This window comes from Drosophila hydei, unplaced genomic scaffold (genome assembly GCF_003285905.1).
Source record: "Drosophila hydei strain 15085-1641.00,03,60 unplaced genomic scaffold, DhydRS2 tig00000060-arrow-pilon, whole genome shotgun sequence".
In the NCBI taxonomy this organism is placed as follows: domain Eukaryota; kingdom Metazoa; phylum Arthropoda; class Insecta; order Diptera; family Drosophilidae; genus Drosophila; species Drosophila hydei.
Genome location: NW_022045656.1, coordinates 2,311,255 through 2,333,888, shown reverse-complemented (window position 1 = coordinate 2,333,888; position 22,634 = coordinate 2,311,255). Strand labels below are relative to the sequence as shown.

The window sequence follows — 22,634 nt, the reverse complement described above, 5'->3', positions numbered from 1 at the left end:
TTTTGAGTCGTTGCCAGATCGTGTTTGTGTGTCGCCGTGATTTGCTCATCGCTAACTAAACTGCATTCGTGTCACAAACTAAAACGCAAAAACTGGCACTCACTTATTTTCCTTATTAGAGGTTATTGGTAAAATATGTTTTTTTTTAGAACCGGTTTTTTATTCACTTAAAATTTTTTTAGATTGTAATTTTTTAAAAACATGGCTGACGAACAACCAAATCTAGTTGCTGGACACCCACCTGCATGTAAGTGCATTTACTGTTCATCTTCCCTCTGTGTGCGTATGGGTATGCGAGGCTTTGAGTGTGTGTGTTGCTTAAGCTTTTAAAGAAATAATGTTTGGGTTTGCTAAACGTTATAGATGGATGCTATAAGTAGTTTATTTCCCGGTTGGAGCCATTAAATTGATCAATTCCTATTCTATTGACCTGAATATCATTGTTCTTATCAAATCTCACTTCTGCAAAGGCGATTGCTGATAAAGCAACCACAAAACATGCTCACATATGCATATATGCATACATGTATGTGTTAGTTTGACTGACTGTCGTTGATCGAAAATTAAAGAAAACGTTTTGTTGACGTCGTAATATATATGTCTTTACAGTGAAGGCTGGTGGAATGCGTATTGTGCAGCATAAGGCACCAGCTTCTGAGCGACCTGCTAAGGATGCTGAGGACTGCACGGGTCTAACGGTAAATATGAAAGTTCCTTTGTATGCTTATGTATCACAAATGGTTTTTTTGTTGCAGCAACCGGTTAATGTGAATTCGGCTTCCGTGAGCGGTGCACCTGTCAAGGGTAACACAGATTTTACGCCTGCTGGAGCACAGGTGGCTCACTCGCACAAGCCGCCAGTGGCGGTGCAGCAGAAGCCCCAGATACACATACAACAACCACGCAAATGAATAAATCAGCTGAACTGAATCGTTGTACTGATTTTAAACTGTATTTAATAGCTTTTGGGAGCGAGTTTAATTTAAATATGCCTTGTATTTTTGCAACACTAACTTTTCATTAATATTAATCATTCCAAATGGAGTTTTGCACATAATTTAAATAAAAGATTTTATGGGTTCTTTTTGTAGATAAAATTGGTGATAAAATAGAGGTTAGAAATGATGCGGTTGGAATTCCCAAGTGCTTTTTGTGACCACTGTTCGTACAAATACGACCATTTCTGATCAGGGGCTGCCTCACTGAGCTTCGGTGGTCCGGGGTGCGGACTTCAAATCCGTAGTCGATTAACGTCGAAGTGGTTCGATTCCACCTGGGGGGCGAAACTTTTAATTGCTTTAGTTTCATTTTTTCTTTGTTTTAAATCCGCGTCCTTTTCTGTAAAATGTAAAATATTTTTCATATTTATGTGACTTTTGCTAAAAATGTACTAAAATATGCCAAATTTGAACCAATTTATTTTAAAGCAGAGAAGCTGCGGCGAGTTCGTTGGTTACTCTAAGGCAAAGCATATGCGGCGAATCCGTTGAGCTGCGCGACCGTCTTTCGAATTGAAATGAGTTTTAGCAGCAGTTTCTTCATAATTTGATTGATCGCCATTATATTAATTGAAGATATTTTTTAAGTTAATATATATTAATATTAAGTTATTATATATTATTAATATATATTATTATATATTATTATCTTTTAATTTATAAGTTTCACATAGTATTTGCTGTCTTAACTATCCAATGCCTCAGGACAGCCACATCAACGTAAACGCCAGGATAATTCGGCAGCGCACAACCGTAGCCCCAGCTCACGATGCCTGCCAGCAATCCTTCGGCCACCATGGGACCGCCTGAGTCCCCAGTGCATGCATCTTTATCAGCAGCGACTGCACAAATCATTTCAACGCCCACAAAATCCCAGCCATAGCCGTATTTAGCTGATGCGCATTCGTCTCGAGCAACGACTTTCAGCTGCACCATCTGTAGGTTGCTGGCAAAGGTAAGGGATCCATTGTGTTCGGTGTAGCCCCAACCAGTGACGGAGACACTGCTGCCAGCCTTGGGACTCGTGCTGGCCAGTGCAAGCGCCTTGACGGACAAGCCGTAGCTGAGCTGCGTGGCCACACGCAGCAGCGCAATGTCGTAATGGAGCAGTTGATCGTCGTATGACTCATGGACTTTATAGCTGCTGATTGGGTAAAGAGTACCACCTGAATGGTATTGATTGGCGCCCACGCGCACCTGTAACAAAGTTACAGACTTGTGCTCCACACAATGAGCCGCTGTGATGATGATATCCTTGCTGTAGATGACGCCGCCGCAAACATGGCGAGCGCTCAGTTGGATGGATACTTGCCAGGGTGCATTGTGTATTGTCAAATTGTTGCCGCCAACAATGCGGCCAAAGTTCGGGTCCTCACTAGCTGGCTTCGAAAGTCCGCAGTAGAAGACGCCGAACAGCAGGAAAAGTACTAGAACGGAGCGATAGACCATGTCGTGTAACGCGCACGGAGAACAAGTGGCAAATAACTGCACCTTGGTCTGCCGTATTATCGAAAGCTGTAAACGTTAATCGCCTCTTAATGGCTTATCAAAAGCGGCCCCTTCGAATTGGTTGTCCGGGCAACCATTGTCAAACAAACTCGTTTCGATTAGCTATCACATTTTGTATTTGTAAATATTTTGACATTTAATCAGCCAGATGTCTGATTCCGTACCCATAACACCAGAGGAGCTGCATCGGCTGGCGGACAGTTGCCTGGAGCAGCTGCGTCAAGAGGAGCTCCACAATTTGCGCAACGATGCCAAGCTGAGGGCGGTCACAAACACCGAGAGCTACGATGAGTTCAAGTGAGTATTCCTTGAAATCATATTTTATGGAGCTAAACTAAAATTCGACTTTCGCAGAGACATTGTTGATGCAGCTCATCTGCGTCCCATCAGTAAACAGGATAAGGCCAATGCCAAAACCAAGAGTCGCCTCTGGAACTCAGCGGCTCGTGAGCAGTCCTAAAATGTTTCTAATAAAGTGTTAAAGCGTTGACTCTTACAGCATTGTTTTATTTCTGCGCTAACCAGAACCCAATGGGTTACTAGCGGCATTCTGGCAGGTATCCATGCCGAAGGCGGCGTGACATATTAGTCTGACTGCCATAGCTGTTAAGTGCTAGTCGACAATGTTTCCACTTATGTACTGCAGCTGAGTAGCTGAGCCTGGGATGGAAGCAGCAGGATACTTACAGGCAGCAGAATTGGCCTGACCTTGGATATTGGTGGATGACAGCAATATCCTTGAGCATTGTATCCCTCGGCTGCAGAAGGCAGTGATCTGGATAAGAATGGATGATGGCGGCAAGCACTGAACGGTGATATAGGAATGTATATAGAACCTATGGCGCAATTGTGATGCGGGGAGATTAACTAGAGCACTATGTGTGCTGGACTCTTATATTAAAAAGCAAAAGCTCATAAATAATTGTTGGACTGCCCTACTAGGAGATATCCTGAACCCTACGTAAAGCTGCTGTTTGAGTCATTGTGACGCATTGTGCATACACACAGACATATATATATATATATATACACTATGTATATATAGACTACACTACTGCGCACTTCATTTGTCGTTCTGGATATACTTAATGAAATATTCAGATCGTAAGAAAGTTACGCAAAGAATTAGTTTTAACTATGTGGAATACAAGGTATTCAGTATTCAAAGTATTCATAATCTGATGAAAACTTAAAATTTACCACGCTTCCCCCTGTCTACGGGATACAAACGGAAAGCTGTACTTATCTTGACAAATATTTCAGAATAAAAGGTTTAATTTATTTGAATATAATATATACTAAAGAGAAGAGAAAGAAGAGGTATAATTGGGATTAAACGCATTTGGTTTAGTTAGAACATAAAAGTTTAATCTGGTGTTCAAGTATTTTTAATTTGTTAATAAAAAACACCAGTATAATTGTAATTTAACATATTTTTCACTTTAACCAGAAATTTTTTTTATAAAATAAGTGAACATAGTAGCGATCATAAGGTTGATCAGTCACATGATTGTTTTGGTCACTTACTAACAAAATTCTTACGGAAATAGTCCGCTAAACTAGGAGATCAATCGGTTCCCACATTTCTACTCAAATCCACAAAGTAAAGATAGAAGAAATTGAAAAAGAACCACATCAGCATTTCTCTAAGGATGCTTCACACTTAAGACATAATTAAGCTTGTGGACTGATTTCAACACTTATGAGAAATTGATTATTCACCAAAAATTGTAGAATATGTTATAAAACAGCATTATCTTCTTCTAGTGCTTCAAGTGTCCGACCCCAATAAAAATTTAAATGGTTTTTCACAGCATTTTTTATTTCAATATGTTCTTAGACCGAGTTGGCAGCGTTGACCACCCAGGAGCGGAGGACAGCGACATCGGCGTAGACACCGGGATAGTTGCTGTAGGCACAGCCAATACCCCAGGAGACAACACCGACGAGAACACCACCAGAAACCAATGGGCCACCAGAGTCACCCTGGCAGGCATCCTTACCGGAGGCAGCGGCGCAGATCATGGTGCTCTTGATCTGGCTACCATAGCTGTAGGCAGAGGAGGCGCACACGGACTGGCTGACAATGTTCACATTGACGTACTGCAGCTGACTGGGGATGGAGCTGGAGCCAGAAGACTGGGTACCCCAGCCAGAGACGGAAGCGGAAGCGCCGTTACCGGGAGCAGAGCTGGCCAGACCGATAGCCTTGATGTTGGAGCTGAAGGACAGGGCAGAGCTAAGACGGATGACAGCGATGTCGTTGACCATGGTGTTGGCGTTGTAACCCTCGTGGTTGCGGAAAGCGGCGACCTGGATGAGAGAGCCACCGGAGTTCCAGTAGGTGGAACCGGCACGCACCTTCAAGCTGGAGGCGGACACGGACTGCAGACAGTGAGCAGCAGTCACGATGATCTTGGAGTTGTAGACCGAACCACCGCAGGAGTGACCGCCATTACGCTGGAGGGAGATTTGCCAGGGGAAGCTGCCGATGGTGGTGGGAGTGCCGCCAACAATGCGTCCATCCAACTGGGGCAGGAGACCCTCAGGGATCGCAGCACCGAAGGCGCAGGCAACAACAGACAACAAAATCACGAACTTGAACATATTGCTCGTACAATATTTTGATTGAAATATGCTGGTGCTTATATAGGCTGGCTGGAGGTGGCTTCTATCTTCTGGTTATCACTTCAGACAAAAATAGGTATATACTATTTTATCAATGAGCTCTAATCCAACGCATCGCGCGTGTATTGAGTGGTATATAGGTGTATATATAGCTTTGAGTGGTGCAGAAAAACATTCGGCTAAGGCATAAGAACCACTCGAAAATGGGACAAAACAATTTTGTGATACGAGTTTCCGGTGCAAACATTTCTTCTTTTAAATATTTACTAAGCATATAACAAGTGGGTTAAGAATTTTCAATTTCTATTGAAATTAGTAATAACTTATGTTTCTCATATTATTTGATAAGCTTTTGTATAGCTCATTTTTATACGGCTATTATATGGTTTCCGATCATATTGATTCAGACCCCGCATAGCAAACTTGCTACATTTCCCTAAGTAATCAGCGGCAAATAACCACAAAGTTCTCGAGTTCATCTATTACTTCTTAGAAGATTTGTTTTAATTAGGAAGGAAGAATCAGACTGATCTTTTCCGTTGAGTGAATTAAAAATGGGAAGCAGCTGAAGTTTTCCGAATCTTATACGTTAGAAGCTTAGTCGGATTAAGATAAGCTTTTTATACCCTGATCCCATTGAAAATAGGAAATCAGGGTAAAATGGTTTTGTGCAAATGTATATAACAGGTAGAAGGAGGCGTAGCAGACCCCATAAAGTATATATATTCTTGATCAGGACGACATGCCGAGTCGATTGAGCCCTGTTCGTCTGTCCGTATGTGTGAACTCGTGGATCTCAGCATCTATAAGAGCTAGGTCCGTGTATAGCACACGCAGGTCAAGTTTGTTTCAAATATTCGATAACTATTCGCATTTAATTGTTATCGAATAAAAACATTATTGAAATGCAGTAAATAAATTATATCTAGAACGTCTTAAGAGCTAGAACCTCCAAATTTTGTATTTAGTTTTATGTATATTTTATGCAATTTTGATTTTTGTTGGATTTTGGATACCGGTTCCAAATTCTCCCAAATTCTTAAAATTTAAGTTTAGTTGGAACTAGGGCCATTATGTGACGGCGTTTGCATCTCAACCAAGCCAATAGGATATGTAGATCATATGCTGAAAATTTCATTAAAATCCATTAAGTAAAAAAGAAGTTATTAAACAAAACGTTTGGCCAATTTGCAAAAGCACATGTCAGCATCGCCACGCGCACGCAGTTTTCCTATGCGTGTGCACACATACATTCAAATGCGTGTATTCTTTTCTATTCGAAGAGTCAAAATTGCGATTGAATACTGCTTGAAATCTCAGTTGCTACTAAACTTCAAATTTGCAGTGGTTGTGTTGGTTGACATGTTTCTTATTGTTTTATTTTTTTTTAAATTATGAGGTGGCCGTGTTGATAGAGCGCAAACAATCCGGGTTCGAATCCTGGTCTCGTAATGACGTTTTTTATTTGTTTTCTTTTTTTTGAATACTCGATACGAACTGCGGAAAATATTATTAAACGCAAATAGGACTGGGATCAGGGTATCTCCTAGTCGGGCACCCCTTTTAGAGCTTTGTTACTTGTTAAGATGCGTTTTGATAAAAATGAAATTAAAAAAAAAATGAAAAAATAAATTGATAAGATAGCTCATCAGAAAATCAGCTGCAAAATGAAAAGCTTCTTGCTTGGAAGCTGTAACAGATACTTTTTATTCTTATTATTTATATATACAAAATTTTATATCAAGTATCGTTACCAAGTATCGATACCGAGTATCGATACCAAGTATACATACCAAGTATCGATGCCAAGTTTCGATACCAAGTATCGATTCCAAGTTTCGATACCAAGTATCGATACCAAGTATCGATACCAAGTATACATACCAAGTATCTATACCAAGTATCGATACCAAGTATCGATACCAAGTATCGATACCAAGTATCGATACCAAGTTTCGATACCAAGTACCAAGTATCGATACCCAGTATAGATACCAAGTATAGACACAGAGTTTCGATACAAGGTATCGATTCCCAGTATCGATTTCAAGTATCGATACCAAGTTTCGATACAAAGTATGGATACAAGGTATCTATGAAAAAATAAATCGATAAGATAGCTCAACAGAAAATCACCTGCAAAATGAAAAGCTTCTTGCTTGGAAGCTGTAACAGATACTTTTTATTCTTATTATTTATATATACAAAATTTTTTAGGAGATTGTATACTCGAAGTCTTTGGCCACAAGTTCGCCTTCCTAATTTGCAACACATCTCGTTGATGTTTTTTAAAATCTGTAATATTTTACATGATAATATTGAGCTTTAATAGCGGCGAATGACAGACAGACAGAAGCCCAGTTATAGGGACATCGCACACAGCTAATGAATCTTTTACACTGCGTCTGAAGTCTTAAAAAATAAAACCCATAAGATTCCTTGAAGATCGTGAATCACGGTAGTAAGAAATTAGAAATTAGAAAATGTGAATCTTTTTTAATCGGATTTATTGAGCAAAGTTCTTAGATCGAGTTGGCAGCGTTGACCACCCAGGAGCGGAGGACAGCGACATCGGCGTAGACACCGGGATAGTTGCTGTAGGCACAGCCAATACCCCAGGAGACAACACCGACGAGAACACCACCAGAAACCAATGGGCCACCAGAGTCACCCTGGCAGGCATCCTTACCGGAGGCAGCGGCGCAGATCATGGTGCTCTTGATCTGGCTACCATAGCTGTAGGCAGAGGAGGCGCACACGGACTGGCTGACAATGTTCACATTGACGTACTGCAGCTGACTGGGGATGGAGCTGGAGCCAGAAGACTGGGTACCCCAGCCAGAGACGGAAGCGGAAGCGCCGTTACCGGGAGCAGAGCTGGCCAGACCGATAGCCTTGATGTTGGAGCTGAAGGACAGGGCAGAGCTAAGACGGATGACAGCGATATCGTTGACCATGGTGTTGGCGTTGTAACCCTCGTGGTTGCGGAAAGCGGCGACCTGGATGAGAGAGCCACCGGAGTTCCAGTAGGTGGAACCGGCACGCACCTTCAAGCTGGAGGCGGACACGGACTGCAGACAGTGAGCAGCAGTCACGATGATCTTGGAGTTGTAGACCGAACCACCGCAGGAGTGACCGCCATTACGCTGGAGGGAGATTTGCCAGGGGAAGCTGCCGATGGTGGTGGGAGTGCCGCCAACAATGCGTCCATCCAACTGGGGCAGGAGACCCTCAGGGATCGCAGCACCGAAGGCGCAGGCAACAACAGACAACAAAATCACGAACTTGAACATATTGCTCGTACAATGGGTTAGTGGCAAAATGCTGGCGCTTTTATACGAATCCGAGCGGCTTGCTATCTCTACGGCTTTCGACTTATCTAAACTTATTGATTAATTTTACGGGAACACAACAAAGAAAATAAATAGAAACAATCTCGATTTTAGCTATTAAGTGGCGAATGTCAAGATTTGGCTGGTCAGACATCTGCTAGTGATACGTATCTTGGGCTGTCATTTTACATGAACGCAGTTACGAACGATTTTTGCTATATAAACGCTTAATCCGTGTTCGATTAAAGTATATTGTTTCAACATGTTGAAATTCGTAGTAGTTCTTGCCTTTGCCGCTTGCGCCTTGGCCGGCACCGTGCCGGAGGGTCTGCTGCCCCAGTTGGATGGCCGCATTGTTGGTGGCTATGAGACCAGCATTGAGGATCATCCCTACCAGGTGTCGCTGCAGCGCAATGGTGCTCATTTCTGCGGTGGCTCCATCTATTCGCACGACATTGTGGTCACTGCTGCTCACTGCCTGCAGTCGATTTCAGCCGATCAGCTGAAGGTGCGTGTGGGCACCACCTATTGGCGCTCTGGTGGCAGCGTACACTCCGTGCGTGGTTTCAGAAACCATGAAGGCTACAACTCCAAGACCATGATCAACGATGTGGCCGTCATTCGCTTGTCCTCGTCCATCAGCTATCGCTCGAGCGTTCGTGCTATTAGCCTGGCCGACAACAATCCCCGTAATGGCGCCGAGGCTATTGTCTCTGGCTGGGGCACTACCTCGTCCGGTGGCTCCATTCCCGACCATCTATTGGCCGTGAAGCTAAGGATTGTTGATCGCGAGGAGTGCGCCTCCAAGGAGTTCAGCTATGGCAGCAAGATCAAGGACACCATGATCTGCGCCTACGCCGAGCACAAGGATGCCTGCCAGGGTGATTCCGGTGGCCCATTGGTCTCTGGCGATCGTCTGGTTGGTGTTGTGTCTTGGGGCTATGGCTGCGCTGATGTCAAGTACCCCGGAGTCTATGCTGATGTCGCTTACTTCCACAGCTGGATCGAGAAGACCGCCGACGAGCTGTAAGCTCACCTAAGCTTGAACTCTTCAGAATTCAACAATAAATTACGCTACATTCCAAGAATATGTCTTTCAATTATCATTCCCAAGCACTTGTAATACCCCACTTACAACTGATAACGTCTCGCCTGCGATCGTATAAAAGCACAGAGAGACGAGTTGCAATCCAAGCATTTTCGAGTTGCATTTGACATGTTCAAGTTTGTGGTTTTGTTGTCGGTTGTGGCCTGCGCCTTCGGTGCTGCATTGCCCGAGGGTCTCCTGCCTCAGTTGGATGGTCGCATCGTTGGTGGTTCGGCTACCTCCATCGGTAGTTTCCCTTGGCAGATCTCGCTCCAGCGCAATGGCGGTCACTCTTGCGGTGGTTCGGTCTACTCAGCCAAGATCATCGTGACTGCTGCTCACTGTCTGCAGTCTGTGTCCGCCTCCAGCTTGAAGGTGCGTGCCGGTTCCACCTACTGGAACTCTGGTGGCTCTCTCATCCAGGTCGCCGCTTTCCGCAACCACGAGGGTTACAACGCCAACACCATGGTCAACGACATCGCTGTCATCCGTCTTAGCTCTGCCCTGTCCTTCAGCTCCAACATCAAGGCTATTGGTCTGGCTACTTATAACCCCGCCAATGGTGCTGCTGCTACCGTCTCTGGCTGGGGTACCCAGTCTTCTGGCTCCAGCTCCATCCCCAGTCAGCTGCAGTATGTGAACCTGAACATTGTCAGTCAGTCCAGATGTGCCTCCTCCAGCTATGGTTATGGTAGCCAGATTAAGAGCACCATGATCTGTGCCTCTGCCTCCGGCAAGGATTCCTGCCAGGGAGACTCTGGTGGCCCATTGGTCTCTGGTGGTGTTCTCGTCGGTGTTGTCTCCTGGGGCTATGGCTGTGCCTACAGTAACTATCCCGGAGTCTACGCCGATGTTTCTGTCCTCCGCTCCTGGGTGGTCAGCGCTGCCAACTCGATCTAAAGAGATCGTTCATTCATATGATATTATATAATACTATTGATTATAATATCTGCAATAAAATTCTGAGTAAAACATGATGGGGTTTTTTACTTTTGTTCCGGGCTTCTTTTTGGGACAATGACGTACAATCCTTATCGCAGAAGACCATCATTTGAAGTACACTATTTATTAATGATTTTTTATCTGAAGTGGGTTAGGGTTCGTCGCAATTTTTTCCCTAGTCATATTATTTTAGCTCTAAGCACTTCTACTGGAAGCCGAGATAGAGAAACGGTTTGCAAAGTGTGTAGCCGAAAACTCTTCAGTTGATGTTCATCATTACGAGCTCCATTATCTAATCTGTTGGAAGAGCGACACACGCCTGGAACTTTGCCAAATGGTATCATTAAAACAACTCGCAGACGCGCGTGACCACTCTCGTAATGCTCGATCACGGCCAAAAGACATTTCATTCAAAGGCAATATTTACGTGCTATATAATTTATAACTGTATCTGATGTGTAGGCCAAAAGTGATCTACAATTTATCAGAAACATAACTAACTGAAGAAGATCCAAGCTCATCATGATTGGCTCGAACACTTCCAGTTTCGAGACAGACAGACGCAAAGCAGGACGTACATTGCACAAAACCAAGATACTCACTTCATTTTGTGAACGAGTATAATAAGTTTAAAGGAAAGCAATCTGAGACAGCTGATATTGCGGCTGAGTTGGACATGTAGTGCCACGTCCTCTCATCAAGATTAATTGACCGCAGCTCAAGTGTCTGATATGATTAGCTTGGTGTAAAGGTGGAATCTTCAACATAATAAAGTTGAGGTAAGAAGCAGCTTCCTGTTTAGGGGAATTCATGTAAAAACCTTCTTGCTGGGCAAATTAGATAAAGGTAACTTCCTCCATAGCAGATGGTAGGACATCTGCTGAGCTGAGTAGTCCCTGAGAGGGCAGCAGCTGACTTAATTTTAAGCTTTATTTTACAGTAATTGTCAAAGGTTAAGAATTAGATCTGTTTACTATTTGTTCAAAGAATTCCTCTATTATCGACTGATAAGCCTATTTATAAAATATAATTATTTATATTTGATAAGTTTTTTTAATTAATATTCATGGAATTGTCAGTATATAGGATGCCACAACAGATAAAGCTACGTGATGCGTAGCAAATATAAAAGTATATAAAATGCTGCAAAAAATATACACAATAAGTAAAGTTATACTTAAGAAACGCATTACTAAACAACAAATTGGGGCTAAATGGGTGTGTAACCCCGATGTTTCAACAAATTAGTACTCGATAGACCTTCATAGATAATGCTAAATATGCCAATAAAGCCATAAAAAGTTTATTGGCTTGTGACTTGTCACTGCAGAGATTTGACAAATAGCAAATAAGACGGGAGTGCCCGACTAAGAGATACCTAAACATACTTGATTTGCGCGTTCAATTAGGGGATCACTATGTAAAACGTCAGCTCGTCGCGCATATATATAAGGGTTAGCTGACGGATAAGTCCGGATCGAATGCGCTTTTGATACTGAGAGAGAATATGTATATATAGATTTGATTTTCTGTCTGTTACATTCATATTCATAAAATCACTTTACCTTAACAAAATATTTTCAATGGGCTAAGGGTAAAAATCACGAATGTTACGAATTTTGAATGGTGTCTATGACAGATAACCAGTCCGACCAAGGAAAAGATAACCATGGTCAGAATTGGGTACGATTGCCAATAACAATTGATATTTGGGTTGCGCTTCTTCACAATCAAATATTTGTCCAGTGCAGGCAGCTATATAATAATTTGAGCTGATTGACTGAGAGATACCTAGCAGCGAGTTAAATAAAAATTGAAAATGTTTCTTCATTCATATATGATCTATATATCTATAGTCATGTTTTATAATCTTGTTGTTCTTTTAGGATTTCAGGAAAAGGATATTCGTATAATTAAATGCAGATTTGGCTTAAGGTCGCTTGATATATTTATTCTTTTTTTCTCTTTCTTCTCTAATTTGTTGTATACATTTTCCTTTATCTACATTCGCTGAGCTTCTACCTCTTCACTATTTGTTCAGCTCATGCCTCCTTTAGTCAGTTCTAGTAGGGTACTAAAATGCACAGATTTTTTGATAATGTCAAAAAGTTAAGCACTTGCTTTACGAAATCAAGCTAAAGTCTGTCAGTCAATCAAAAAGATCCGGAAATGCTCCAATATAAATATAAGACCTTGGGTCTATTAATTTTTAGTTTTTGAACAGCATGCAGCGTATTGTTGTACTCTTGGTCTGCTTGTTGGTTGGCACCACTGTGGCAGGCACGGTTAACGTGGCTCCCGATCGCTTCGGGCGGCAGGGTCGTATTGTGGGCGGCGAGGATACAACAATTGAGGCACATCCATATCAGGTTTCACTGCAAAAGAAAAGCGGCTCTCACTTCTGTGGGGGCAGCATAATTGGACCCAACTTGGTGGTTACAGCGGCACACTGCCTGCAGGGCATTAAGGTATCTAGCATTCGAGTGCGCTTGGGCTCAACGCTCTACAACGAAGGCGGCGTACTGGTTGCCGTCGAGAGTCTGGTATACAACAAGCTGTATAACAGCCAGACCATGGAAAACGACGTGGGTCTGCTTAAGCTGGCGGAGAGTGTGCCCGAATCGGAGAGTATTCGATATATAGAACTGGCTGAGGTAACTCCGCCAACTGGCACTCCGGCCGTGGTTACGGGCTGGGGATCCAAGTGCTACTTCTGGTGCATGTCGCTACCAAAGACACTCCAAGCGGTCGTCGTATACATTGTGGATTGGAAGGAGTGCGGCTCCGATGCGTACAAATATGGAGACATTATTCGGGACACCATGGTTTGCGGCTATGAGAAGGATAAGGATGCCTGTCAAGGTGATTCCGGTGGCCCATTGGTGGCCAACAATCAGCTGGTGGGCATTGTGTCGTGGGGCTACGGCTGCGCCTCCAAGCTATTGCCCGGCGTCTACGCCGATGTGGCTGCCTTGCGCAGCTGGATCCTGGAGACAGCCAAGACTTTGTAGACTCAACTTTATAGTATAATATATGACATTGATAATGAAAAGTTGATAAAAGTTGAATTGAAGACAACCACCTTTATGGCAAGTTTTCTGCAGAATGTTAGTTACTTATTTGGAGCTTTTCTTTTTTTATAGTACTAAGCCTTAAAAGCTTTTATAATTAACTTTTTGATAACTCAGTTGGAGTGGCATATACGCTGTCATTATATGCCATTTTTGAGTAAGACTAGCTACGTGCGTGTGCCGGCTTTGCTCTTATACTCTCATTAAGAAAAGTATGCTATAGTTAAATTGATTTCAAAATCGATATTTCCGAGTTTCCTTAAAGCAATTGGCGCACCAAATGATTTATTGATTTATTAGCAGCGATCTTTCTTCAGCTCTTAAATTGAAAACCTTGGGTTTTCCAACTTTTCACGTCACTTTTAATGCGTCATTTATAGGAGAGATAATAAATTTTATATACAGATTTCAGTGTAATCTATTATCTATATGCCAATTCCGAGATTTCTAAATTTATTATAGTTATATATAGTCTACAGTTCTAGTTGAATGAATATTTAAAATTTTTTTGTTTGCATTATCAGCATCCTTATTTACAAACGTCTTTTAAAGATGCTTAAGCAAAAGATTTCAAAGTCAAGATCTCCAGTATATAAAACGATAAAGTTATTAAGTAACAGAACTGCAATCAATTTTGATTATATATTCTCAAAAGTTGCACAGCTACACAGATATAGACTTTCACAAATGTCAATAGGCTTTCTCCTTGAATGTATTCGTCTGCTTAGATATACAGTTTTAGAGTGAACGATTGATAACTGCAAACATAGCCATGACTAAGATTACACTAATACCTGCTACTATGAACTTTCGCTGTGTATTATCGTGCGCCTTATCACACACTATATTGGACAATTTATTGATCGTTGATAGTGACTAACCAGGTCCGGCCAAGTGGCGCTGTTAGTCTTAAACCAAACATTGAAATGAACAACGCTTTGCTCGTAATCGCTGTGCTGTCGGCAATCTGCGGCATTTGTCATTGCCTCGACCATCCTCAGGGACGTATTGTCGGTGGCGAAGTCGTCTCAGCGCACTTTCTGCCTTACCAGGTGTCGTTGCGCAGACGGAATAGCATTAATAGCGCCTATGCACATAGCTGTGGCGGAGCCATACTGGATGAACGCACTATCGTTACAGCGGCTCACTGTGTCTACAATCGATTGGAGCACAACTTTATTGTTGTGGCTGGTTCGGAGGTGCGCACTGGCATGGATGGTGGCATTGTGTCGCGTGTCGAGAAGTTGGTGCCACATGAGCTATACAATGCTTCCATCACAGACAACGATATTGCCTTGATCTTCATATCGACGCCTCTTCCTCTGGGTTACCGCAAGATAGCCACCATTGAACTGGCCGATGAGCAGCCCGCTGTGGGCACACTGGGCACCGTTTCCGGCTGGGGCCTAACCAGAGAGAATGGGTTCAGCTCCGCACAGCTACAGCAGGTGCAGGTGCCACTAGTGGACAGCACCGTCTGTCAAACTGCCTACAACTGGCGACCCATAACCGAGAGCATGCTTTGTGCTGCAGCGCCCGGCGGCGGCAAGGATGCCTGTGATGGGGACTCGGGCGGACCTCTAGTCGTGGATAACAAGCTCGTCGGCATTGTGTCGTGGGGCGAGGGCTGTGCCCGTGCCGACTATCCGGGCGTTTATGCGTCGGTCCCTCATTTCCGTGCATGGATCGCGGAGCAGAGGGCGAAATATGTTTCATTGCTCACTGATTAGTCGGTGGCTCCATAAAAGAAGCCTTCGGCCTTATCGCACTATTGTATGAACAGTTTTAAATGCATCCAGTAAACTTTTATTATTGGCATTTAATCTTCGATGACCAACGATCGATAAGTTGCTTTACAATCCGTCGTTTTTGGGTTCTGTGGGTTTTTTTGATATTTCAGTCTTGTAGCTATTGTTTAACATGGCACACGCGGTACTTTTGCTACTTGGCCTTTGCCTTGGCCTTGCGCTCTTGGCCAGAGCACATCCTCTGCAGGACATCGCCTTGAGCTCGCACAATGAACGCATTGTGGGCGGCTATGAGACACACATTGCCGTCTTCCCGCATCAAATCTCGTTGCGACGCAAAGGAATTACGACGCCCAAGAATGCTTTTTCACATATCTGCGGTGGCTCCATCATTAACAAGGACACCGTTATAACGGCGGCGCACTGCATTATTGCAACGGTGCCCTCTCAATACAAGGTGGTGGCAGGCACCAGTCGTCGCAATGGCAACGATGGCATCATTGTCTCCGTCAGCGAGATCGTTATGCACGAGAAGTACAATCCCAACACCTATGACAATGATGTTGCGCTCCTCAGGCTGAGTTCGCCGCTGCCCCTGAACAACTTTAACATTAAGGCCATTGAGCTGACCAGCGAGGATGCCGCTGATGGAGATATGAGTACTATCACCGGCTGGGGCACCACCCAAGCCGGTGGCACTGTCTCCGACCAGCTGCGTGCTGTCGATGTGCCCATTGTTAGCAATGAAATCTGCGATGAGGCCTATGGGGGCGATCGCATCACGGCGGGCATGCTGTGCGCAGGTGTGCTCGGCGAGGGCGGCAAGGATGCCTGCCAGGGTGACTCTGGCGGTCCGCTCATCATTAATAATAAGCTGCATGGCATCGTCTCGTGGGGCGCTTCCTGCGCTCTACCCACGCATCCGGGTGTTTACGCCAAGGTCTTCTACTATCTTGACTGGATTAAGTCCAAGGTGCAGTTGGCCTAAAATTTGTCAGCTGTGTTTAAAGGCCTCTACGAAGACTTCATTGTGTCACATGTCTGAATAAATATGTAATTGGCGACCAAAAGTATTGAATTATGATTTTTCTGCCTTATCAGTTTAGATTGGGGCATTATTAATCCAATCTCGGTAGTTTCAGGTGTAAGACTTCGATAGCTGCTATCTAGATTGTGTGGACTGCCTTATTAAGTTAGCAGACCGTGGAAAAACCAAACTGCTCATGCACTAAGTATGCTGGCCTTTTAATGGAACACCAACAGCATCAGCCTCTAAGTATGCAATCTAAATATGTATACCTTCCTATATTAGAGTTATTAAACTTTTCTTTTTCTTTTTTATTATTAAGTTTAGAACCTGTACAATCAAATTTAGTACCTTAACAACACATGTATATATATGGAATTACAGCCAAACCACAGTCACATTATGAGGAATTAAAAGTCGATATTTTACTGCATTCCCATCGTTTTGGCATAGCCTTGCCGTTTAAGTCGTCTTAGGTGCGTGGCAGGGATTAGACCTCTTGCAAGTAGGCTTCGGTGTCGTTGCAATCTATCCGTGTATCTGCTTGTATGTCTTCCAATCTGCTCTTCAACAATAAACAGCTTGAGGAGCCGCGTATATACCAGGGAGAGTTGGTTATCTGTCGTAGTACTCAGTTCTGCAGTTATTAAATTGACACAATAAAAAGAATATAGAATACAATATATTTAATATAAAAATTAAATAAAATTCGGAATAAAGCGTATGTTGGGAACTACCCGAAATCGATCAGAATAAGTTGAATTATATAAAGTATTAAATATTCGATAATTGTAAAATGCAAGACTCAGGGAATTTACTGTAATTAGGAATATGTTTAAAATAATTTTAAATAGAGGGTTTGGTACTAAATTATTCAGATAAGGATAAATTTATATTTAATTACTACAAATAGTTTTTAGTCATTCGGGTAATTCAAATATTTAAAAAATGTATGAATTTGTTTTCTAAAAAGAGAATTTGTACTGATGAACAGCAAAAAGCTTCTTCAATTTCTTGAAGTTCTTAAAGGTCTCTGCTTACGGAGCAGAAGTATGTGAAAAGTCTGTCAAAGCTGGAGCCTACGATTGCTGAAAGTCGAACAGGTAACCGGTTAACCGATTAACCAGATAACCGATTTGCCAAACTTATCGTTGAGCGTATAAAGCATATCGTGTCACATACCCCCATTCACCTCGAATTACCATTTGTTATCAAATCGGACCCTGTACACGAGCCTATCAGAAATAGCTCTAATAAAGCTAATCTGCCTGCAAATTCTTAAACACATATTTTATAATCAGTTCGATATGTGCTGATCGCTTGAAAAGATGTCAAAAACTATAACGAGCAAAAATATTTTGTGGCTTAGCTTGTTGCTGCTTTTCACCCTGACAGGCTCTGCTTTGGGCTCAGAGCTGTCACCCCAGGGACGCATCATCAATGGGTCCGAGGTGGACATAGCACGTCACCCATATATTGTTTCGATACGTTATCGTCGCAGTACTGGATCCGCTTACCACCACGAATGTGCGGGTGTCATCTACTCGGATAGAGCAATCGTGACAGCGGCTCAATGTTTGGAGAATATGCTCGTGGGCACAAGGATCTTGGTTGTTGCTGGTGGCAACACGAGAAATGGCAGCGATGGATTGGTTTATCCCGTTGCCAAGTGGGTCTATCATCCAGAGTTTAGGACCCTTACGGGAGACTACGACATTGGGCTGATCGTGCTGGAAACACCGCTCGATTTCAACAACTATCGTATCCGAAAGATCGCATTGCGTGCCGAGCGACCTGCAACTGGGCGAACTGGCATTGTCACTGGCTGGGGCTATCGCGAGGAATGGGGTCCCTCAAGCTATAATTTGGAACAGGTGCAGGTGCCCATCGTCAGCTCAGAGCAATGTAATGATATCTATGGAAAGGGTGATGTGACCGAACGTATGATCTGCGCTGGCGATGTGGCCCAAGGTGGACGTGATGCCTGCCAAGGCGACACGGGCGGCCCACTTATTGTAGACGAGCAACTAGTGGGCCTCGTGTCATGGGGTCGCGGCTGTGGGCGTCCTGGCTATCCCACAGTTTACACCTATGTACCTAGCCTGAAGACCTGGATCGATGAAATGATTGAGCTCGCCGGTGTGTTATAAACAAAGCTGTTAAGCCCGATACTTATGTGACTTTCCATTACCAGTTTACTGCTTAGCTAATAATAAAACAAACCGTTTAGTACATAGTAAACTTATTATAGACGCGCTCAGCTCAAGATAGCACAATTTCCCTTGCGAAGGTTGTTTAAATTGTTTTAACACTTTGGAAACGGGCCAATTCGAGTTACTTATCTACTCCTGATATAAATCAACACCCCGAGATAAAGAGGTTGATTTAGTTAAGTTTCGATATCGTGAAAAATAAATATTCCTTAGCTTTTCTTACATTTGACAAGCTGTTTGATATTAAGATACTCATTTGTTTCAATAATAATCAGGCAATATCAGTAAATAATATACGTATATTTACACTACACTAATCTTACGCGCCGTACATGGGACATCCAAAACAAAGTTTTTCAATTTTGTCTTTGCTTGGGCTCCTAATTTTAAGGCTCGATCAACAAAGCTATCGGACCTCACAAGCCCAACGTTCAACCGAGATGGTTGATCCTCAATTGAAGTCTCACTATGCACAATTTAGCCCGCTCCACTCTCCACTCTCACAAATCTTTATATATACAAATGCGTATATGTTGTGCGAAAAATTTAAGATTTGTTTACAAGGTCCCATTCCTTTATGATAGAAGAGTATTGCAAAATCGTTGAGAAGTATGTTGAGTTTACCATTTATGTGCCTGTGAGCGATTAATTGGCTTCTAAAAGCTAGCTGCTATGAAAGGCGCGCGACTTATCGAGCAAAGAGTTCGACTATCGATAAGCTGCAACGGATTTTTTAACACACTAAGCGCCTACACTACATGATATAAATTTTCTTAGAGTATCTGTTATCAACTTATTTACAAAGAAAACCCACAGGCGCAGATTAAGCGAATTTATTGTGCTTACTATCTTTCAGATTATGTCAGAGTTTACTGTTTATAGGAAATCAATGCTGCCCACATTGGCCTTGGACGCACGAGTTTCGATTATCCATTGCCTCAAAACAGGTACGGCAGCATATACACCTGGATATTTTTCGCGTGCACAGCCCGTGCCCCAGGAGACAATGCCTACTAGCTCATTGTTGTAGATCAGCGGACCGCCAGAGTCGCCTTGACAGGCATCCTTGCCGCCGCCATCGACACCAGCACAGAGCATACGACTGGTCAGGGCAATGGAATATGCGCTCTTGCACTTTACATTGTCCACCACATTCACTTCCACCTGTTGTAGAATATTAGAAATGACGCCTCCTTCGCTAGTTGTGCCCCAGCCTGTTACGGTGACAGGTGTACCATCCTCTGGACGCTCACTGGCCAATCCGATTGGCTGTACTGCTTCATTGTACTCGAATTCACCATCCAGAACCAAAATGGCAGCATCGTAGTCCTGGTATAAGGACTTGTACTTCTCGTGAATGATGATCTCCCTTACCGGCAATTCCTGACCAGTTGGCCAGATGGTTTGAGTAGTGCCAGCAATAATCGTCAAATTAGCCACACCCGTTAATGTATTCACACAGTGAGCGGCAGAGACAATAATATTAGGTGCAATAATGGAGCCGCCGCATCGGTGATTTCCCCTGAAGCGCATGGAGATCTGATGCGGAAAACTGGTTATGTCCGCATCGCGACCCCCCACAATACGACCATCGGGCATAGGCACACCGCTCTGGGAAACGGTGCCTGCCAGAGATATTCCCACAATACAGAAACCGATCAAGATCCGAAACATCTTTTGAATGAACTAAGGAGACGTTTGTAATGGTGTACCCTTTTATAGGACACTTATCTTTGATATATTACTTAATCAGCAAATATCAAAGCCGATAATACATATATGTTATAAATCTAGTTGGTAAAGTGTTAAGGTTAGTTTGCAGCTTATCTTATCCAAATCGATTCCTCATGATTGCGATACGATCAATAATATTTAAAAAGCTGCTTGCTATAGAAGTTGACGGTCACACTTAACGTTTTAACACGTTATATCGATAACAAGTAATCAAAGCTGTGAAAAAATAACAGTCGCCAGTTTTGAATACAATAATATAATAATAAAACTCTTAAAATAATAGGAAAAAAATAAATTAATAGAAAATAATAATAAAATAAAAATAATAATAAAATAAAAGTAATAAAAATAATAGTAAAAAATAGTAATCAAAATAATAATTATTGTTTTAATTAATTAATACATTTTTATTCATTTTAATAATAATAAAAAAGATATTGATTATGGAAGCTAAAATGGAATTGATACTTAAAGATTTTACTATACACTAACATTTCATCAATTTTTAGGACTTATGAGCAGTGGATATAAATAAATGTAATTTATTTCTGGTCATAAAGCTTTCTGTATTTTTTAAGCAGTGTTCTGAGATAATTGGGTTCATTCCACGAAAACAGTAAATTCAGTACATAGCGTGTACTTGGATCATCTAGGTGGTAAGCACCAACGTCTAATATTTGCAATGAATCATCGATCATACTTATAATGTGAAATGTGTCAACGTTATCTTGGAACAACCTTTAAAAAAAATATCTAGTGGTATAATATAATTATATATAGTAGCATATATAGTAGTAGTCCAATATCTGTTTATATCGTAGCATAAAAATTATATGGGAAACATAAAAATCATTGCTAAAAGTTGTTATCAAATTAGTTTTTCTGCTTCGGTGCTTGGGCACTTTGATTATTTTCGACTTCAAGATTGGACAATGACGAGACGCTGATTTTAATCTATAGACTAGCAAAGAGTTTTCGGAATAAGATAACATATATTACATACATATCAGTGCAATACCAAAGTTCGTTAAGCAACAATGTAAACTTAAATTTTTTAAAAATTCTTGAGACCTATGCGAAATACTGTTAGTTAGAGTATGAACTCTTTTGATTCTTGGACTTTTTTTTTGCCACATCGTAAAAGACTTATCGTAGAGCTTATGAGTCTATAGCTTAATTATTGTTTGGCATTTCGCTTTAGAAAACCGCCTTGTTTATAATGGATATAAAACAGTTGGTTAACATCAGCTTTATGATATTATTGAATTCGTTTATTGAAATCCGTGGCCTTACGTGGATTTTGAGCGGTTTCGGCTAAAAAGCGATAAGCACAACTCGTTCGTATATAAGAGCTGCGTGCCACACATTAATTAACATTAGATTTTTGGATTTTGCGTAATGTCGTCGTCGTCGTTTTTGGGATTAACTGTATTGGGGCTGCTTTCGTTGGCAGCCTTGGCCAGCAGCGCCTCCATCAGCACCCACATTGTGGGCGGCACTGAAGCGGATATCGGCAACTATCCTTACCAGGTATCAGTCCGATTGGAGACGTACATGCTGCTGCATATTTGTGGCGGCAGCATCTATGCACCACGTGTAGTATTGACTGCAGCCCACTGCATTAAAGGACGTTTCGCTTCCTACATACGGATTGTGGCAGGGCAGAATTCAATCGCCGATCTGGATGAGCAGGGCGTAAAGGTCAGCAAGTTGATTTATCACAGTGGGTACAATAAGAAGACGCATGTGAATGATGTGGGCATGATTATAACTGCTGTACCACTGGCATACTCCACTCTGGTCCAACCCATTCCCTTGGCTGTGGACTCACCCAATCCGGGTACTCATGCCGTTGTTAGCGGCTGGGGCAAGCGCACCGAAGCAGATGAAGCACTCCCAGCCATGCTACGTGCCGTTGAGGTCGTCATTGTGGACACCAACACCTGTGGTTCTCAGTACTCGACCAAGGATTACACCATCACGGATGAAATGTTGTGCGCGGGTATTGAGGAAGGCGGCAAAGATGCTTGTCAGGGAGATTCTGGTGGACCATTGGCTGTCGATGGAATCTTGGTAGGCATTGTGTCCTGGGGCGTGGGCTGTGCTCGCGAAGGCTTCCCCGGTGTTTACACTAGTGTAAAGCATCACACAGCTTGGATTGAGGAACAGGCTGCTTCATATTTGTAAACCGTGAGAACAAAACAACAAATGAACAAATTAATCGAACAAATTAGCATTTTATATACAAATACATAATTACCTCTATATTTAAATAAACTGAGCATTAAAAATGTATTTTAATCTTAACAGTATATATTCAAATATGCTCAGCTTTCAGAAATTGA

General features: G+C 42.4%; 12 protein-coding genes across 12 annotated transcripts; 9 read left to right on the top strand and 3 right to left on the bottom strand.

The window, feature by feature from the left end:
• The first annotated feature begins 44 nt into the window (after positions 1-44).
• Positions 45-943, top strand: LOC111592129 (death-associated protein 1). Its single transcript, XM_023304165.1, has 4 exons — positions 45-121; positions 183-247; positions 610-698; positions 756-943. The coding sequence occupies exons 2-4, from the start codon at positions 202-204 to the stop codon at positions 909-911; spliced, it is 291 nt and encodes a 96-aa protein (XP_023159933.1). The 5' UTR covers positions 45-121; positions 183-201; the 3' UTR covers positions 912-943.
• A 721-nt stretch (positions 944-1,664) lies between these two features.
• On the bottom strand, positions 1,665-2,549 carry LOC111592146 (trypsin iota). The gene has a single exon (XM_023304192.2). The coding sequence runs from the start codon at positions 2,445-2,447 to the stop codon at positions 1,665-1,667; it is 783 nt and encodes a 260-aa protein (XP_023159960.2). The 5' UTR covers positions 2,448-2,549.
• Positions 2,550-2,574: 25 nt separating this feature from the next.
• Positions 2,575-2,985, top strand: LOC111592148 (coiled-coil domain-containing protein 103). Its single transcript, XM_023304195.1, has 2 exons — positions 2,575-2,804; positions 2,862-2,985. Exons 1-2 carry the CDS (start codon positions 2,656-2,658, stop codon positions 2,965-2,967), a joined length of 255 nt encoding a protein of 84 aa, XP_023159963.1. The 5' UTR covers positions 2,575-2,655; the 3' UTR covers positions 2,968-2,985.
• A 1,323-nt stretch (positions 2,986-4,308) lies between these two features.
• On the bottom strand, positions 4,309-8,447 carry LOC115482764 (trypsin alpha-like). Its single transcript, XM_030222693.1, has 2 exons — positions 7,689-8,447; positions 4,309-4,374 (listed from the first exon to the last, which is right to left on the bottom strand). The coding sequence occupies exons 1-2, from the start codon at positions 8,426-8,428 to the stop codon at positions 4,344-4,346; spliced, it is 771 nt and encodes a 256-aa protein (XP_030078553.1). The 5' UTR covers positions 8,429-8,447; the 3' UTR covers positions 4,309-4,343.
• A 251-nt stretch (positions 8,448-8,698) lies between these two features.
• On the top strand, positions 8,699-9,555 carry LOC111592141 (trypsin epsilon). The gene has a single exon (XM_023304187.2). The coding sequence runs from the start codon at positions 8,730-8,732 to the stop codon at positions 9,495-9,497; it is 768 nt and encodes a 255-aa protein (XP_023159955.2). The 5' UTR covers positions 8,699-8,729; the 3' UTR covers positions 9,498-9,555.
• Positions 9,556-9,654: 99 nt separating this feature from the next.
• LOC111592147 (trypsin alpha) lies at positions 9,655-10,531 on the top strand. The gene has a single exon (XM_023304194.2). The coding sequence runs from the start codon at positions 9,684-9,686 to the stop codon at positions 10,452-10,454; it is 771 nt and encodes a 256-aa protein (XP_023159962.2). The 5' UTR covers positions 9,655-9,683; the 3' UTR covers positions 10,455-10,531.
• A 2,190-nt stretch (positions 10,532-12,721) lies between these two features.
• On the top strand, positions 12,722-13,597 carry LOC111592145 (trypsin theta). Its single transcript, XM_023304191.2, has one exon. It carries the CDS (start codon positions 12,722-12,724, stop codon positions 13,505-13,507), a length of 786 nt encoding a protein of 261 aa, XP_023159959.2. The 3' UTR covers positions 13,508-13,597.
• Positions 13,598-14,481: 884 nt separating this feature from the next.
• On the top strand, positions 14,482-15,411 carry LOC111592142 (trypsin eta). Its single transcript, XM_023304188.2, has one exon. The coding sequence runs from the start codon at positions 14,494-14,496 to the stop codon at positions 15,295-15,297; it is 804 nt and encodes a 267-aa protein (XP_023159956.1). The 5' UTR covers positions 14,482-14,493; the 3' UTR covers positions 15,298-15,411.
• Positions 15,412-15,476: 65 nt separating this feature from the next.
• Positions 15,477-16,403, top strand: LOC111592140 (trypsin zeta). The gene has a single exon (XM_023304186.2). The coding sequence runs from the start codon at positions 15,488-15,490 to the stop codon at positions 16,301-16,303; it is 816 nt and encodes a 271-aa protein (XP_023159954.2). The 5' UTR covers positions 15,477-15,487; the 3' UTR covers positions 16,304-16,403.
• Positions 16,404-17,624: 1,221 nt separating this feature from the next.
• On the top strand, positions 17,625-18,740 carry LOC111592139 (trypsin eta). Its single transcript, XM_023304183.2, has one exon. It carries the CDS (start codon positions 17,671-17,673, stop codon positions 18,490-18,492), a length of 822 nt encoding a protein of 273 aa, XP_023159951.2. The 5' UTR covers positions 17,625-17,670; the 3' UTR covers positions 18,493-18,740.
• Positions 18,741-19,373: 633 nt separating this feature from the next.
• Positions 19,374-20,260, bottom strand: LOC111592143 (trypsin alpha). The gene has a single exon (XM_023304189.2). The coding sequence runs from the start codon at positions 20,227-20,229 to the stop codon at positions 19,432-19,434; it is 798 nt and encodes a 265-aa protein (XP_023159957.1). The 5' UTR covers positions 20,230-20,260; the 3' UTR covers positions 19,374-19,431.
• A 1,319-nt stretch (positions 20,261-21,579) lies between these two features.
• Positions 21,580-22,549, top strand: LOC111592144 (trypsin alpha-3). Its single transcript, XM_023304190.2, has one exon. The coding sequence runs from the start codon at positions 21,688-21,690 to the stop codon at positions 22,474-22,476; it is 789 nt and encodes a 262-aa protein (XP_023159958.1). The 5' UTR covers positions 21,580-21,687; the 3' UTR covers positions 22,477-22,549.
• The last annotated feature ends 85 nt before the right edge of the window (positions 22,550-22,634 follow it).